This window comes from Pelodiscus sinensis, chromosome 4 (assembly GCF_049634645.1).
Source record: "Pelodiscus sinensis isolate JC-2024 chromosome 4, ASM4963464v1, whole genome shotgun sequence".
NCBI lineage: Eukaryota > Metazoa > Chordata > Testudines > Trionychidae > Pelodiscus > Pelodiscus sinensis.
The window spans coordinates 29,777,575-29,794,487 of NC_134714.1; the positions used below are offsets into that span (position 1 = coordinate 29,777,575).

General features: G+C 44.9%; 1 protein-coding gene across 2 annotated transcripts in view; it reads left to right on the forward strand.

Moving 5' to 3' along the window:
• The window catches only part of BTBD7 (BTB domain containing 7), a 111,349-nt gene that overhangs the window by 29,326 nt on the left and 65,110 nt on the right, over positions 1-16,913 (forward strand). For both annotated transcript variants that reach the window (XM_075926680.1, XM_014578873.3), the window contains exon 2: positions 11,480-11,667. In XM_075926680.1, the coding sequence (XP_075782795.1) occupies positions 11,586-11,667 (82 nt within the window). In that variant the 5' untranslated portion in view covers positions 11,480-11,585. The remainder of the gene's footprint in view (positions 1-11,479; positions 11,668-16,913) is intronic.

Below are 16,913 nucleotides of genomic sequence, written 5' to 3' on the forward strand. Positions count from 1 at the left end.
CATTGGGAAGCCGTGCCGGGGGGAAATAGGTGCCGGTACACCATCCCAAGGCATACCATCACAAAAAAAGCACTGGGAAGGGGCGAGAGGTGCAAGCTCTGGGAGGTAATTTGGATGCAGGAGGGAGTAGAGAAGAGTATACTGGCTCAAAGAGGGGACTCCAGGCTGGAGAGGGTTGGGGTCAGGGAGAGGGTTGGGGTGCTGAGCAAGCCGTAGGCTTGTGGCTGTGAGGGTGCAGAAGTTTGGTCTGGGGTGCATGAGGGGCTCAGCAGGGAGGCTGGGAGTATGAGGGGCTCAAGACACAGATTTGCAGTGTGTGGATGGTGCAGGAGTGTTGTGGCAGAAGACTGGGGATGTGCGGGTGCAGGAGTTTGGGGATGTAAAAGGCTCAGGATGGGGTTCCAGTGTATGATCGGCTCAGGTTTGGGGTCGGGGTGTGTGTGCAGGAGTGTTATGATGCTGCGGCCAGATTGGGGGGCTTGGCCCCGATTGGCCAGGCTTCATTTTTAAATATATTACGTCTCAAACAAAATATTTCAGCGTTGTCTTTATTTATGAGAGGGGTGGGGAACCTGTTTTGAGTCAGGGATCACTGACCCACAGAAAAGTCAGTTGGGACCACAGAAGAGAGATGCAAAAAAACCCGCAAAAAAACCAACCCTCCAAAACCCCCCAAGCCTCACTAATGTGGCCCCAACTGTCCTGGTGGCTGCAGGGGACAGGGTGCTTGTGGGTGCTGGGGCAAAGGACAGGGTGCCAATGGGTGCTGGGGCAGGGTACTTGTGGGGGGGAGGGCACAGGGACTGGTACCTGGGGATCCTGCAGCTGCACACCAAGGCCCAGGAAGTGCACGGGATGCTCCTCCATCCCCCAAACAGCGGCACGGTACCTGAAACGCTAATCCATCAAGCACCTGATACTTTCCTGTGCGGGATGGGAATGGGGGCGGGGAAGTCCCAGACCGTGCCAGCAACAAATGCTTGGGCAGCGCGTGCCTTGCTCCTTCACTCCCCAAGGCAGTACGCACTGACAGAGCAGCTGGAGCTGGCGATCTGGGGACTTTATTCCCCCGCTGCCTTCCCACGTGGGGGAAGTGGGGAGAGGGAGTAGTCCTGGACCACACCATCCTACACTCCTTGCTCCTCCACTCCCCACGGCAGCTCGCGCCATTGGAGCAGCCGGAGCTGGCACAGTCCTGGACCACCACCTCTTCCCCCTCCCCCATGTGCAGCAAGGGAACAAAGTCCGCAGCGCGTGATGGACTGGTGTTTTAGGTACCGCACTAGCTGTTTGGGAGGGGAGAAGCAACCCCCGCATACTTCTGGGACCTGGCGGCAACTGCAGAACTCCTCCTCCTCCCTCCCGGCCAGGAAGCTTGCGCTAACTCTGTTGTCCCTGGAGGTAGCATCAGTGCGGTGTTCATCTTGGGGGTAGCGCCAGTGAGCACAGGGGAGCCAGGGGCTGTTTGTGGAGGGTGCAGGGGCGGCTTTGTGAGCTGCACTTTTTTTTTGGGGGGGGGGAGCCACATGCAGCTTGCAGGCCATGGGTTGGCCACCCCTGGTCTACATGGTGAACAAGACCAAAGCCCTCCTCGCTCGTCTTGGTCTTCTAATAAACACACACAAGTTGAAGCTAGAGCCAACCCAAGACACAGAGTTCATCAGTACCTGACTCAACTCGGTCTCAGCACACACTTATCTACCTCAACAATTCGCAGCCATCACAGTTGTATCCATTAGCTCTTCTACCATAATACTTACCTGCCTTCAGTTGATGGGCCCCATGGCTGCAACTACATACGTGGTCTGTTATGCACGCTTACGTTTCTGATGCTTCCTACTATGGATAGCCTCTGTCTACAGTGTCACACTACTCTTCGCACAACAGGATTACTGTACTCAGACTAGGGATGTTAAATGTCAGTTAATTTAATAGTTGATTAACCTCATGAGTTCTTATCAGTTACTTGACTATTCTATAGTAACTGGGGCCAGTACAAGCAGTAAGTGTGCTCTGGCCCCACTCCCAAGGAGCTACCTGCCACTCTGCGCTGCTGTCTATGTATCAGAGGCAGCAGTGTGGGATGCCAAATATGAGCTGGTCCACGAGGGGAGCAAGTTTAAGAAACAGAGTGGCAGCAACCCTTGTCCAGGGGAGGTCTGAGCTTCCATACCAGGTGCGAGTCAGGATTGAACCAGGCTTGCTGCCTGCCTGACTCCTAATACACTTTAAATTTAAAGCCGCAGCCCAGGTAGGTCCTGCACCCATCACAAGGTGCATCAAAAGGGGGGGTACTTTATTAAAAAAGGTTGAGAAACTGACACAAAAAAAACAAACAAAGGATACTTAGAGTATGTACTACATACTCTTATCAGCTTCATTTATCATGGACACTCTAACTGACCATTTCTTCCCCTTTTTTTCCTCCTTTTTCCTTCACTCCTCCCCCTCATCCCCTTGCTGTGTCATTTATTTGAAAACTGGACCCCTTTAACTCCATTCATCTGAATAAGTGGGTTGTGCCCATGAAAGCTCATGATACCATCTATATTTTTGTTGGTGTCTAAGGTTCTACAAGACTATTGTGGTGGGTTTTTTTTTAAAGACTTAGTACATTAAGATTTGAATGCTTAAAATGTCACTAAAAATAGAAAATAGGAATTTTTCTACTAGAAGAGCTCTGTGGTAATAGCCAATATTTCTGACAATTAGTTATATTTGGAGTCTGACTCTGGTTTACATGCTGGCAGTAAATTTGTTGATCATTGAAATGCTGGCATGGTTTAAAGTTTAAACTGTAGTTGAAGGAGCCTGTTTTGTGGTGGTAGTCTGAACTTGTTACTGGTTAAGGGAGGCCTTTAACGTTTGTCCTCCAATTTTTGTCCCACATAAGCAGATCTATCAAGCAGCATCAAGAGTAGAGACAGGTACTAACACTTCTCCTTTTCTTTAGAGTACCAACAATTCATGGCTCATGCAATATCAGAAGATTATTTTTTAAAAATCTTGAGATGAAATATTTTGTGGCAAGTCAGTTTTTTAGACCTGATCAAATATTATAGTGTAAATAAATGCATGTCTTACATAAAATATTTCCAGCTTTGTTTTTAATATACCATGTAATTGTCATGTAATACAGTAATTACTTGTTTAACACGTGCCCGCTTAACATGTTTTTGCAGTAGCACAATTTTTGGGGGGAACGTTTGTCGAATAACATGACCATCCCCGAAATAACACGAAAATAATTGAGTGGTGCACTACTTCGCGTGGCAGTATAAGTTGGTGAAAACAGTGGTAATATGCATGAGCGGATGAATACACGTGGTCATAGCTCTCCTTCGCTTACTGACGTGTGTATCTTTGTATTTTAACAAACTGCGGCGACTCATATTGCTAATTATCTTGTATTGCTAGATATCTAATGTTGACATTGATGACCCAGCACCAACAAAAAATTAACTTTGTTACCACCGCCTGAAACGCGACCCCCACCTTTTTCCATTATTTTTAATGGGAAAATTGACTTCGCATAGCATGTTTTCGCTTAGCACAAACATTTTCAGAAACGCCTCTATAGAGTTAAATGAGGAATTACTGTATTTCAGGCTATCTTTGCTAATGTCTCTGCAACATATTAATTGTATCACATATGATGTATTTGGTTGTTGTAAAGTTAATACATTTAAAAAGGAGCCTTAATTTGTTACTTAATGTTAAGTCTGAGGCATTGTTGGGTGAAACTAACACTATAGTATCTACTGCCTGAAATAAAAACAAAAAGAAACCAAGTGTGTAATTTATGCAATTGATTTTCCTAACTCTTAACATGAGATCTAGTGTGGTGACGTGGCCAAAAAGCTAATGTCACCCTTGGAGTTATAAATAGCACTATCGAGTAGGAATAGGGCCTCTGTATTTGGCACTGGTGCAGTCAATAGTAGACTAGAGTGTCACGTTCTAGTGTCCACATTTCAATAAGGATATTGATAAATTGGATAGGATTCAATGAAGAGCCATGAAAATGATTAAACTTTTGGAAAATATGCTTTTATTGTGATTGACCTCCTTGAGTCTATCTATTTATTTTAAGAGAATCTCAAACTACAGTAAAACTCCGATGGTCTGGCATCTGATGGTCTGGCACTCCTGATGGTTCGGCACCATCAGGAACCCAGAAGTGCTCCGGGCAGCCGGACCATTGGAGCTGCTCTGCCCCCAGCTTCCCCGATTCAGCTGCTGCTAAAACTGACCAGCGGCTGAATCGGGGAAGCCGGGGGCAGAGCAGCTGGGGTACTGTCGGGTAGGTCCCGTAGCGCCGCCCCTCAAGGCTGCAGGACCAACCTGGCAGCACCCCAGCTGTCCTCGATTCAGCCGTTGCTGAAACTGACCAGCGGCTGACTCCAGGAAGCCAAGGCAGAGCTGCTGTGCCCCGGCTTCCTGGAATCAGCCCCTGATCAGTTTCAGCAGCAGCTGACTTGGATATACGTGGGACAGAGCAGCTGGGGTAGGTCCTGTTGGGTTGGTCCCTGCAGCGTCGAGGTGCGGCAGAGCAGCTCTGCCTCCGGCTTCCTGGAGTCAGCCGCTGATCAGTATCAGCAGCGGCTGACTTGAGGACACCTGCCGGGTTGGTCCAGTAGCGCTGGCAGCACTCCAGCTGCTCTGCTGCAGGCATCCCTGATTCAGCCGCTGCTGAAACTGACCAGCAGTGGTTGAATCAGGGACGCCTGGGGCAGAGCTGGAGTATCGGAAGGGGGGGACTATGAGTGGTCTGGGGTGGGGTGGGGGGGATGCATTGGACCCCTCATAGCCCCCCCTTCTGATAGTTCGGCATATCTGATAATCCGGCAGCCCCAGGGTCCTAAAGGTGCCGGATTATCGGAAGTTTACTGTATATGATCACAATTGTCCCTTCTGGCCTTATCTATAAACTTTGTTTTGCTCTCTGTGTAAATGTCTTCATTTAAATAGTAGAAATAAAAAGCACATCTTGTTGGCATAAGTAACTTGTTAGCCCGTTCATTTTTAAGAATAGGAAATTTCATAATTCTGGGGTGATAACTTCAATTCCAGAAGAAATAAAAAAACAAACTTTCAAAATATGTGGGGGAGGAAGGTATCAAATCTTCTGCTTTTGTCTGTACTTCATGGGTTTTTTACACTTGTACCTCTTAATTAAATCCCAGAGGATAACAAAAAATTGAATGAAAATGTGTTAAGAGGTGACTTGTATACAAAAGCATGGCTGTTAGTGGGGATGTTAGCAAATGTTTATTTTTTGTGAATGTGTAACTGCTGGATTTTTCAGTGGTTATGCATTTACACATAGGGGAGCAGGTAGGAGCTGGTGCTCTGTTGGAGGAGGGAGTGGGGGAGAGGCAGGCATCTTAAAAATCCCGCCTTCCCCCTTTGCTGCCTCTGATACAGTGGCAGCACGGGAGGGGGTGTTTTGTGTAGTTAACTGATGAGCCCAGCCTTATCTGTTAATCATGTAAATGATTACACACTAACATTTCTAGCTGTTACCCAAAGTTCACTCTACGCACAGCTTTTCTGAGACCAAAGTTTCAGATCCAATTCTCTCAGATGTTAACACCCTTGAATATTCTGTCATTTTGTGCATTTAGTGCATTGCAGACTTGTTGATATCAAGAAGTTGGGCATGATTACTTAACTTTTGTGTATGGTCATGCGTTCTATATGGTGTCTTCTGTACTTTATCTGGATGTCTCCATCCTCAAAGGCCAGCCAAGTCATTCTAGTTCTCTTCTGATAACAAATAATTGAATAAATCTATGTAAATTTCAGAAATAAGTCTGTCTTTTCTCCTGAAAACCAAAAAAAAGGAAAGAAAAAGGGACATTAGTTTTGAGGACATTAGTTTTGTTGGCAAAAATTCCAGAGTTGGACCTTTTTGCTTCCCTGAAGTGTGAAACACTTAACAGTCAATGGAGGGAAGCTTCGTGTTCCATTTGGGTGTTGGTGATAAGAGCTGTAAGAAAAGATGAAATCTTTTGATCTTATAATTGAATATTGAATGTGTGTTTGATTTGTCATAGATTTCTCCTATGTCCATTGAGCTCTCCGTGCAGCTGGACTTCACAGTGTATCAGAGGCATTTCTGATACATCTCTGCATTTTTCTGAATTTTTCAGCCAGATGGTTTCACTTCATATCTGAATGGCTGACTACAGTACTAACTGGGTTGGTTCAGCCAAGTTTAGACATAAAGATATGGCCCTTATGCCAACTATACTGCTATATTACTGATTTAACAAGTAATTTTAAAAGGCTGAAAACAATCAGTTAAAATTTACATAGGTATGCCATTACACTTACAGTTCATATATGCAGTTATTGAATTTTCAGGTTAGTATTGTCATTAACTTTAACTTTGACCCATCGGGTATAATTAAATCTATTTATGCAGCTAAAATATATTTTTATTATAATTTCCTTTATACAAATATATTTTGGACTAACGGAGTCTTTCAAAATAAACGTTACAAATGTGCAGCCCTTTCCATATATTTCTCTGTGCTGTTTGTGTGGTGCCTGGTGAAACTCGTATGATTTCCTGAGAAGGGGCCATGCAACACCAGAATGCAACTTCAAGGAGAATAAAGAAACTTCTAAAAAATGAAATGACAGACTTTCATCATGCAATTTTGGTGAGATTATGCAAAGCATATTTTACTGAGTATTTCACAGAATTACTCCCACATTGAAACCCCACATATATAAATGGAATTTTCTTTATTGAGGAGTGACTGTTTTGACACAAGCTAACTCTCTTCTATGATGACTTTCACATTAGATATTCTAGATTTTTTTTTTTTCAATGATTCGGTTTGGTTTCTTAATAGTAATTTAAAATAGGTAGCATCAAATACTTTTGTAATCTGTCTTTGTCTGAATATAGTTTATCTGATTTTGGAAGTTTTAGCACCTATTTTTTTTAGTGAGTATATGCAACACTTGAGCAGCTTTAAATATTTATGAATTCAGTCGTGTAGATATACAGGCCACTTGCATGTCTGGCGCATCCAAATCTTTCATTGAGTTCAGGGGACCTTGAGTGCTCAAGACACTTACACCAATACAATTTAAGGTCCTGTTACTGTGAGGTGCTCAACATCCTCATCTTCCATTGACTCTTGAGGGTACTTGGCACTTTTCAGGATTAAGCCCCAGATACAAATAGCACAAAAGAAAAATAGGGCTGAGGGAATAGAAATAAATGACTGTTCGTAATTATCAGTAACTGAGACAGCTTTGTATGTACGTCATGATATTTTTAAGAATAGAAACAAGAACCTTGTAAACTTTGCTCTTTAGTTATGTGTCCTGGAAGGCACTACAGTTGCTGGATAGAGAGCATGAGAAAACAAGAGTATCTTGTTTATAGAAACTAAATTAAATCCAAATTTTGGAGTTGACAGAAGAGTTCACACTCTGTCATGGTCTTCTGTTTGAAGGTTTTTTGAGCCCGTGTCCTGTTTGAGGCATTTTCCCCCTCCCAACATGTGGCTAAGCCTTCTAGAATGCAGGTATGGCAGTACTACCCTCTAACTCCCCTACCCTCCACAAAAGTGACTACTTCAAAATTATGTCTTCTATGATTTAACAAATGAAATGTATACCACTTGTCAGTGTTAGAATTAAATACAGTTCTCCAACTTTGTAGAATCATAGAATCATAGAATAATAGGACTGGAAGGGACCTCGAGAGGTCATCGAGTCCAGCCCCCCGCCCTCAAGGCAGGATCAAGCTCCGTCTACACCATCCCTGATAGATGTCTATCTAACCTGTTCTTAAATATCTTCAGAGAGGGAGATTCCACCACCTCCCTTGGCAATTTATTCCAATATTTGACCACCCTGACAGTTAGGAATTTTTTCCTAATGTCCAATCTAAACCTCCCCTGCTGCACTTTAAGCCCATTACTCCTTGTCCTGTCCTCAGAAACCAAGAGGAACAAATTTTCGCCTTCCTCCTTGTGACACCCTTTTAGATATTTGAAAACCGCTATCATGTCCCCCCTTAATCTTCTTTTTTCCAAACTAAACAAGCCCAGTTCATGAAGCCTGGCTTCATAGGTCATGTTCTCTAAACCTTTAATCATTCTTGTCGCTCTTCTCTGTACCCTTTCCAATTTCTCCACATCTTTCTTGAAATGTGGTGCCCAGAACTGGACACAGTACTCCAGCTGAGGCCTAACTAGTGCAGAGTAGAGCGGCAGAATGACTTCACGAGTTTTGCTTACATTTAAATGCAATTTATTAAGGCTGTTTTAACAACAGAAGAAAAATGTGGGGGTAGGGTTTGTACTACTTTAACCTTTATACAAGTATAGTTAAAATGGTACAAGCTTTATATGTGGATTAAACCATTAAACTGTAAGCTGTTTATGACCAAGGACTGTTTTACTTTCTAATCTATATGGTCCCTGTACAATGGGCCCTTACTTGGGGTTCCTGGACTATTATAAGAGTAAGGCATTTTATAGGCTCATGTCAGTTTAGACATTGGAGGTACTTAATCCCTTCCATTTTATAGAATCATAGAACACTAGAACTGGAAGGGACTAGGGTTGTAACAGTATAGTTGATTAAATGATAAGCAAAAGCTTATAGGTTAATGCTATAGACTACACGCATTTCCCTCTCCCTCTCTCCCTGCCAGTACTGTATATTTTTTTTAGGAGGCTGGCCAGCAGTCTGGCTCAGTCCTGGCTTGAGACGAGTCCAGGACCTACCCCCATTTCAGCTCTGCATTTCAAGTGTATTAAGAGCCAGGCGGGCTGACAGCCCAGCTCAGTTCTGGCTCGCCCTGGGTCCAGGAGCTCAGACCCCCCTCAACAAGGGCTGCTGCCACTCTGCACTGCTGCCTTTTTCTCAGAAGCAACAGCACAGAGTGACAGGCAGCTGGTCCATGAGGGGAGCTGGTTTTTAAACTGTCTCTCCTCACATACGAGCTCCCACCTGGCACCTTGTGCTTGCCTTTGATTTAGTGGCTGTCAGCCCTGCCTCTAGGACTATAGTATAGTCAAGTAACCAATAAAACATCAGTTACAGGCAGTCCCCGAGTTACGCGGATCCGACTTATGTTACGAACGGGGTTTGCTGCCCGTCTCCCTGGTCTGCTGAGCCTGGGAGCAAAGCCTCTGAGGACGCCGGCAGCGGGACAGCCGCGGCGCGTCTGGGCTGTCCGCTGCCCACGTGCTCCCCGGCTTTGCTCCCCATCTCCCTGGTCTGCTGGTCTCCAGCAGACCAGGGAGACAGGGAGCAAAGCCTCGGAGGACCCGGGCAGCGGGACAGCGGTGCGTCTCGGTCCGCCACCCGCGTCTCCCTGGTCTGCTGGCGGGGGGGGGGCACAGCTAGTACGCCCGCCCCCGCCCCTCCCCCCCAGCAGACCAGGCTTTTCTCCGGACACCTGTGGTAGAGCAGCTGAGGCACTGCCAGTTGGTCCCGCAGCACCGCTCTGGGCGCTACTGGACCAACCCGGCAGCACCCCAGCTGCTCTGCCCCAGGCGTCCTGATTCAGCTGTTGCTGGTCAGTTTCAGCAGCGGCTGAATCAGGACGCCTGGGGCAGAGCAGCTGGGGTGCTGGTGGATTGGTCCAGTAGCGCCGAGGAGCGGCGCTACTGGAGCAACCCAGCAGCACCCCAGCTGCTCTGCCCCAGGCGTCCCCAAGTCAGCCGCTGCTGAAACTGACCAGCGCTGACTACAGGAAGCCCGAGGCAGAGTTGCTCTGCCCCGGGCTTCCTGGAATCAGCCGCTGATCAGTTTCAGCAGCAGCTGACTTGGGGACGCCTGGGGTTCTTAAGTTGAATCTGTATGTAAGTCGGAACTGGTGTCCCGATTCAGCCTGTTGAAACTGATCAGAGGCTGATTCCAGGAAGCCCGGGGCATAGCAACTCTGCCTCGGGCTTCCTGTAGTCAGCCGCTGGTCAGTTTCAGCAGCGGCTGAGTCTGGACGACAGTTCCGACTTGCATACAGATTCAATTTAAGAACAAACCTACAGTCCCTATCTTGTACGTAACCCGGGGACTGCCTGTAATTGAATAGTTGAGTAACCTCATAATATTTAACATCCCTAGAAGGGGACCTTGAGAGATCGAGTTCAGTCTCCTGCCCTTATGGTAGGACTAACCAATGTCTAGACCATCCCTGATATATGTTTATCCAACCTGCTCTTAAATATCTCCAGTGATGGAGATTCCACTACCTCCCTAGGGAATTTATTCCAGTGTTTAACCACCCTGACAGGCAAGAAGTTTTTCCTAAAGTCTAATGTAAACTTCCCTTGCTGCAGTTGAAGCCCATTGCTTCTTGTCCAATTATCTGAGGCCCAGGAGAACAATTTTTCTTCCCCATCCTCGCAATACCCTTTTAGATCTAACCGCTTGTCCACCAATGAGGCTAACTTGGGGTCTGTGTTCACTGTAGCATTAACCAGGGCTCTGACCTGCAAGTTACTTCTAACGCTCCTCCCCATCCACATGCAGAGCTCTCATCTCTAAGTTTGGGGGTGCTTAAACCCAAGCTACCTGGCTCACTTAGGGCTATAAGCTAAAACCCAAGTGAAGCTTTCATGAGGGCTCGTAACCATCTGTTTTTTCCCTTGTGGGTGGAAGATGTAGGCTGTTGATACTTAACAAGTAGGCTGTTCCCTTTGGTGATACAATGTTAACACTGCAAATTGGAAGCAAATCTAAACAGGTCTTGAGAAGGGGAGAATTTAAATAAGCTTGTCTCTGTACATACATGAATCCTTGTGCTGATTGTCTTTGGTGCGGAGTTCCCTGGCTTATCAAGCACCTGGCAGTATTTACTTGTACATGATTAACCCTTTTTTTTACATTAAAGTACACCTTATATTTTCTGTAAGGACCTTTTGTGAAGATTGGATTTACCTTAGTCTTGCATCTGGTCCAAGCTAGTAAAGTATAATTATAAATTAAGAGTTTAAATTAAACTCCATCCATACCAAAACTTAAAACCAGTAATGTTATAAAGGTGCATTCTGCCATGAATGTTTATTCTGCTTTCCCAACCAGAATAAGATGAACTTGGTAGAAGCAGTTTTTATACTACTCTAACTGTATCTACATTAAAGTATCTTAACTGTATCTTAATTTAACTTTACAGATAATTAAACTAGCAAAGCTTTATAGTATCGGTAAGCCCATAATTGTAAATTTGTTAGGTAAAAGTTCATGATTGATACAGCTTTCTAATTACTTGGCAATTTAACACACAAACTGCATTATTTAATGAATGATTTGGAAGAAAAATTGAGTTAATGTCATAATCCATAGGATGATCCCTTAAAATTATTTTTGTTTTGAAAATTGTACTAGACTGTGTCTGATTAGGAACAAAGATGAGCTTTTACATTTAATGTATTTTAGAATACCTACTAAAACAAACAACAAAACAAAGCCATTTATTGGTATTTTTATTTTTGTTCAGAAATGGAGGAGCATAGTCTGCTGGATCCGGGATTGAAGGTTTATAATGGACTATGGGATTATACATTGATGAGCCAGCAGGTGGCATGCCTGAGTGACTGAAGAAAATGGGTGCTAATGCATCTAACTACCCTCATTCGTGTTCCCCAAGGGTAGGGGGAAATTCGCAGGCACAACAGACATTCATAGGTAAGTTTCAATCATCTTGCTATTTTTATAATGTTTACTGTATTGTATGTGAAGTGGGCTTGGGTTGCTTGCGATATTGGTAATGGGATGCAGAGCTTTTTATCTTCTACTTCTCCTATTTAAATCTACTCCAGTTTAGTAGTGCATAAAATTTGGTACTTTTTAATAACTGGTTGGCCTATTTGCAAAATGAGTTGATGTTCCCAGTTTCTATTGGACAGATGTGCATGTAATAAAAACCAGTCACAGCTGTCTGTCTGGACAGTCTCAACCATCCATGACAACTGTCCTTGCTTTCAAGGACAGATTGTAACTGTTTAAAAGGACATGTATCATTTTTCCACTTCTCCAGAAAATTCTATCCATATTTTAATATAATTAAAATATTTCTGTTTTTATTTCCCTCCTTCTACCTCTGTGTCCTCTTTACTGGGTTTTTGACACTGTCTACATAGAGATTGAATCACCTTCTACCCCACAGAGATGATCCCTTCAGGCACAATGACAGGCTAACTTGGGAAACTCATCCTCGTGTCTCTATTCCATTTTTCTTTTAATAAATGGAGGCCTTTATTTTCCTGCAGCACTAAAATCACTTAAACAGAAATGTTGCAAGTTTAGAAACTTTGAAACTAAAGCTCTTTGGAGGTGTGAGCATGTGTGTCACAAAAGCAATAGCATGGTTTCACTGATAGCATCTTATTCAGAAATCCAGTAGCCCAGCATTTCCCAAACTATGGTCCGCGGCCCGGTACCGGGCCGTAGAAAAGAAATGCCGGGTCTCAGCGTGCCTGGTGGCTGCCGGCCCTTATGCCAATTCGACCCATTTGGTCGAATCGTGCCCCACGCCCCTGCACTCGGAAGTGCTGGCGAGTTAAGAGCTGGGGGCCTGCTCCACCACTATGTGGAGCTGGGTCTCTCCTCGGCTCTGCCTGGAGCGGGCCCCGGATTTCCTCCCCCCTCCTCTCCCCGGCGCGTCCTCCCACCCCACCCTCAGAGCGTCCCACTCGGCCCGGGACGTCCCTGCCGTGTGCAGCTCCTCTTCGCCGCCTGCCACCCATGTGCGGCGTTGCACGTGGGCGGAGAGGATGCCCGGGTGTGATGTGACATCACGGCCTGGGGTTTTGAAACCTGCGGGAGGCATGTTGCGGGGCCTGGCTGGCTCTGGGTTCGGCCTCCGGGGCCTGAGTGCGGACTCCGGCCCCGCAACTTGGAAGGAGAAGGCAGGGAACCGGCTCATGCCGAGGAGAGGAGAGGCGGGGGGGGCCGAGGAGAAGGGGCTTGGGAGGGAAAGGCACCAAGGGACAGGGTGCAGGAGAGACAAATGCCAGGGGGCCAAGTGCAGACAATGAGGGAAAGGGCAGGAGGGGAGGTGTCAGTGGGAGGGGGTACAGAGTGATGCTGGGAGAGGAGAGAAGAGGGGAAGGGCACTGGGGGCTGGAGGGGGAGGTGCTGGGAGAAGGCTTGAAAGAAGGGGTGGGCATGAGGAAGGTCAGGATGGAGCAAATCGTGTGTGATGGCACAGAGGGGCAGGAGGGGAATGGGGCAGAGACTGGTGAGGAGGTGGGTATTAGGGGAAAAAGAGGGCAAAGGGAGGCACCAGGAGGGTGCAGGGCTAAGGAAAGGTGCAGGTGCCAGGGGATTCTGGGGTGAGGAGGAGGGGAGAGCTGGCCACCTGAAGCAGAACTGGACGGGGGAATCAGGGCAAGCTGGGGAGATTGGGGGGCTGGTGGAAACAGGGCTGCCGGGGGGTGTGAGGTTGGGGGCAGGGAGCTGGCCAGGGAAGATGTGGGCAGGGTGGGAGAAGCGGCCGCTGGAAGGAGGGCTGGGCGCAGGCAGCGGGGGCTGGCCAAGGGAGATGCTGGGGAGAACTCGCTGCCCAGGATGGGGTTGGGGGAAGTGGGGCTGGCCAGAAGCGGAGCAGGGGGGAGGAATGTATCTGCCTGCAGGGAGTGGGGCTGACCCAACCCCGTTCTCCCCTTCCCCCCCACCCGCAAAGCACGAGTTAGTCTGGCACAGGGATTCTACTGTCCCCTCCCTCCGCCCCTCCCCCACAGCCCTTGAGTAGTTGCGAACTATCTGGCTGGTAGACACACTCATGCAGCCTGAGCACATTTACCAGGCATGTAGGCGGAGGATACAGTTATGGTTTGCAATATAAAACCCTAAGATAAATACCAATTGTTGTCACCTCTAAATTTCAGTAACCCACAACTTATCCAGTGAAAATAAAATTTAAGATTTTTCAAAGAAGCCTAGGGAAATAAGGCATCAAATCCCAGTGAAAATCAATGGAAGTGAAGCACTCAGTCATTTTATGACCACTTTGAAAATCCCAGCCTAAAACCTTACAGAACTGTGATAATGCATGCTATATATAGGAATGATAAATAAGGATTTTCAGGGCCTTCCCCTTAATGTCTTTCCCTACCCTCTCTTCTTCCTCTTCTCTCCTTTTTATTATCTTGATTCTAATTTCTTTATTCTTTTGGTTGCATGTCAGAGGAAAATAGATATGTGCTCAAACAGAATAAGACTGTTACTGAGTATTTCAGCAGCTGACGAAATAATTAGTGTTTTTTTTAAGAAATCAGCACTTTCCTAGTTGTATGACTGTATAGAACATGTTTCCTATTCATGAAATATATTTACTTTCTGAAGAATAAAACTGGATATACGATAACCAGGGTCATAAAATGTTTTTTATAGCCTAGCTTTTTACTTCTAACGATCTAGGCTCAAATCATATTATCTTAGTCTCCACGTGTTCCCCATTAAAACTAGATAAAGCTGTCAGAGTATAGTTATAGTTTGGGTGCTTCAAACAGGGAACTGATTGGCAAAGCAATTGGAATATTTTCATGGTGCTTGACCTAGACGGCTAGTCACTTTCTTCCAAGAACTTTAAAGTTGCTTACTGCTCATAAAGAGAGAGTACATAAATTAAAAGGTAGACTAGGGTTGGGTTTTTTGTTTTTTTTTGTTCTGCTGTTGTGAGAATACTTTTGTTCTATTAAAGATTTAAACATTGTATTATCCTCTTTGTTGCAGCTTTGCCTACAAAACTCAGATTAAGCTTTCATACCACTTACTGTGCTGAGATGTCTGTGTAAGGTTTTATTTTAAAATGCAGTTCTGAAATTTAATTCTGAAGTGTAGGTACATAGAGGCCTGGACAAATCCCATTATTATTCCTTGTCAGTTGTTCAAGAATAGTAAAACTCCGATAGTCCGGCATCCAACTGTTCGGCACTCCTGATACACTGGCATCAAAATGTGGAGTGCTCCTGACCAGCTGATTAAAAAGCCTGCTGCTTAGCACAGGTGCTGGCTGTAACCAGATGGAGCATAAGGTTGGGGGGGAGTGGGATCATGTTACAATATGGAGAAGAGTGTTTTGCTGCAGCAAAGGGGGAAGGGGAGGGGAGGGGGAAGAGGATCAGGTTACAGCACAGAGGAGAGAGACTCCAAGAGGAAAGGGGTGCGGGGAGAGGGAGGGAGATTATTGTCCTGGCCAGCTGTTAAGCCGTGCAGCTGTATGGGACCTCCCGATTCTCTGGCGAATCTGATAATCCGGCACTACCTAGGTCCAAAAGGTGCTAGATTATCGGAAGTCTACTATAGTTTCTTTGGGCAGTTATCTGAATGCAACTTGAAAGAAAAGGGAACCAAGGATACAGAGATGGTCACATCCCATCTCTGTATCCTTTTTTTCTTTTCTTTGTCTATTCTTCAGTATCTGAGAGGAAGTGTTGCCGCTCAAAAAGCTTATGCTCTGATACCCTAATCAATTTCTTAGTCTTTAAAATGCTACCAGACTCCTTGTTTTTGCTGAAACAGATTAACATGGCTACCTCTCTGAAATATTAGCAGCTGTATAAATAACACTGTATTTGACATGTTACTGCATTACTATAAAATTAACTTAAATTTATCACTCAATCCTACTTAAAATAATATATAATAAAGCATATATCATAAAGGCCACGGAGGCTTAGAGTTAGTTGAGAATAGAGGTAGTCTAGTGAATCTGCAGAGTGGAAAAGCTAGAACCATACTTTGTCACATTTATGTAATATCAATAGTTCACATATAAAATACTTTATTCATAAAATATCTTTGCAAATACCATTCTAAGTAAGCATGCCATACCAATTTTGGACCTTTTTTATAATTAGAAAAGCAGCCAATATAACTTAGCAAAGTACATGAATGTCTTTCCCAATGTAAGATTTGTCTCCTATCATGTGGAAACTGGAAAAAATAAGATTTGTTGGTACGTTTTTGCCATCTTTGCAATAATGTATTCAGAGATTGGGGTTTAAGAAAAATGTTGCAACTCATGTGCTAGTATCAAAGTTTTTAAAAATTGTTAAATGAAATACAAATCTAGGAAGCATAGTTTGGCCTTCTCTTTTTCAGTAGCTACACTTGAAATGCAGTCAAAACATCCATTTTAAATTAAAATTGATTCTTAGAATATAGTGGATTAGGGTGGGCTAAGAAAACCATATTGTATTTGTGAATTTTAGAATCGGATAATTCAAATATATTATCTACTTTGGAAAAGTAGATCATTTTATTACTCCTTTGCCTCCAGTTAACAAAACTGAATTAAAGATGTGACAAAGCTCCTACTCAAAACTTCATGAGTCCTATGCTTTCAGGCAGATTGCTTGCCTCAGAGGCTCACAGCAGCCCTCAATTTAGGCATCCCATCTAGGTCATCAGATTGCTGTTGGTCGAGCTCCTTATCATTGGCCAGCATAAGGTATAGAGTCCACAGTCTCTCTGCCTCTCCCCAACTCCCCCGAGAATACATGGCTGCGTAATCCCATTTGGTCATCTGAAGAATGGGATGATACCCCATGATACCATCTTCCCTTTTTTTTTTTTTTAAAGTCTTTAATGTGCTACCAGACTATTTGTTGTTTTTTAAGTTTATCCTATTACATACTAACTCAGGTATACCTCTGAAACTTTCTTTTCCTCAGCCAATATTTTCCCTGGTGGAGATGGGGAAGTGGGTGTTTGGAGGAATCAGGCCCATCCTGTACTCTGGATTCTAGCCCAGGGTCCTGTAATGGCAGCTGCCTGTACAAGTCTCTAGTATCAGCTACAAGATAGTTACAAAAACCCCTCCTCTATTTCCCTAGCATCTTTCTTCTTTCTGGCTCTTTCTGCTGGAATCTACTGTTGCTTATTTCTTCTTAACTCCCAGCAGCACTCCCTCCTTCCCCTCAACT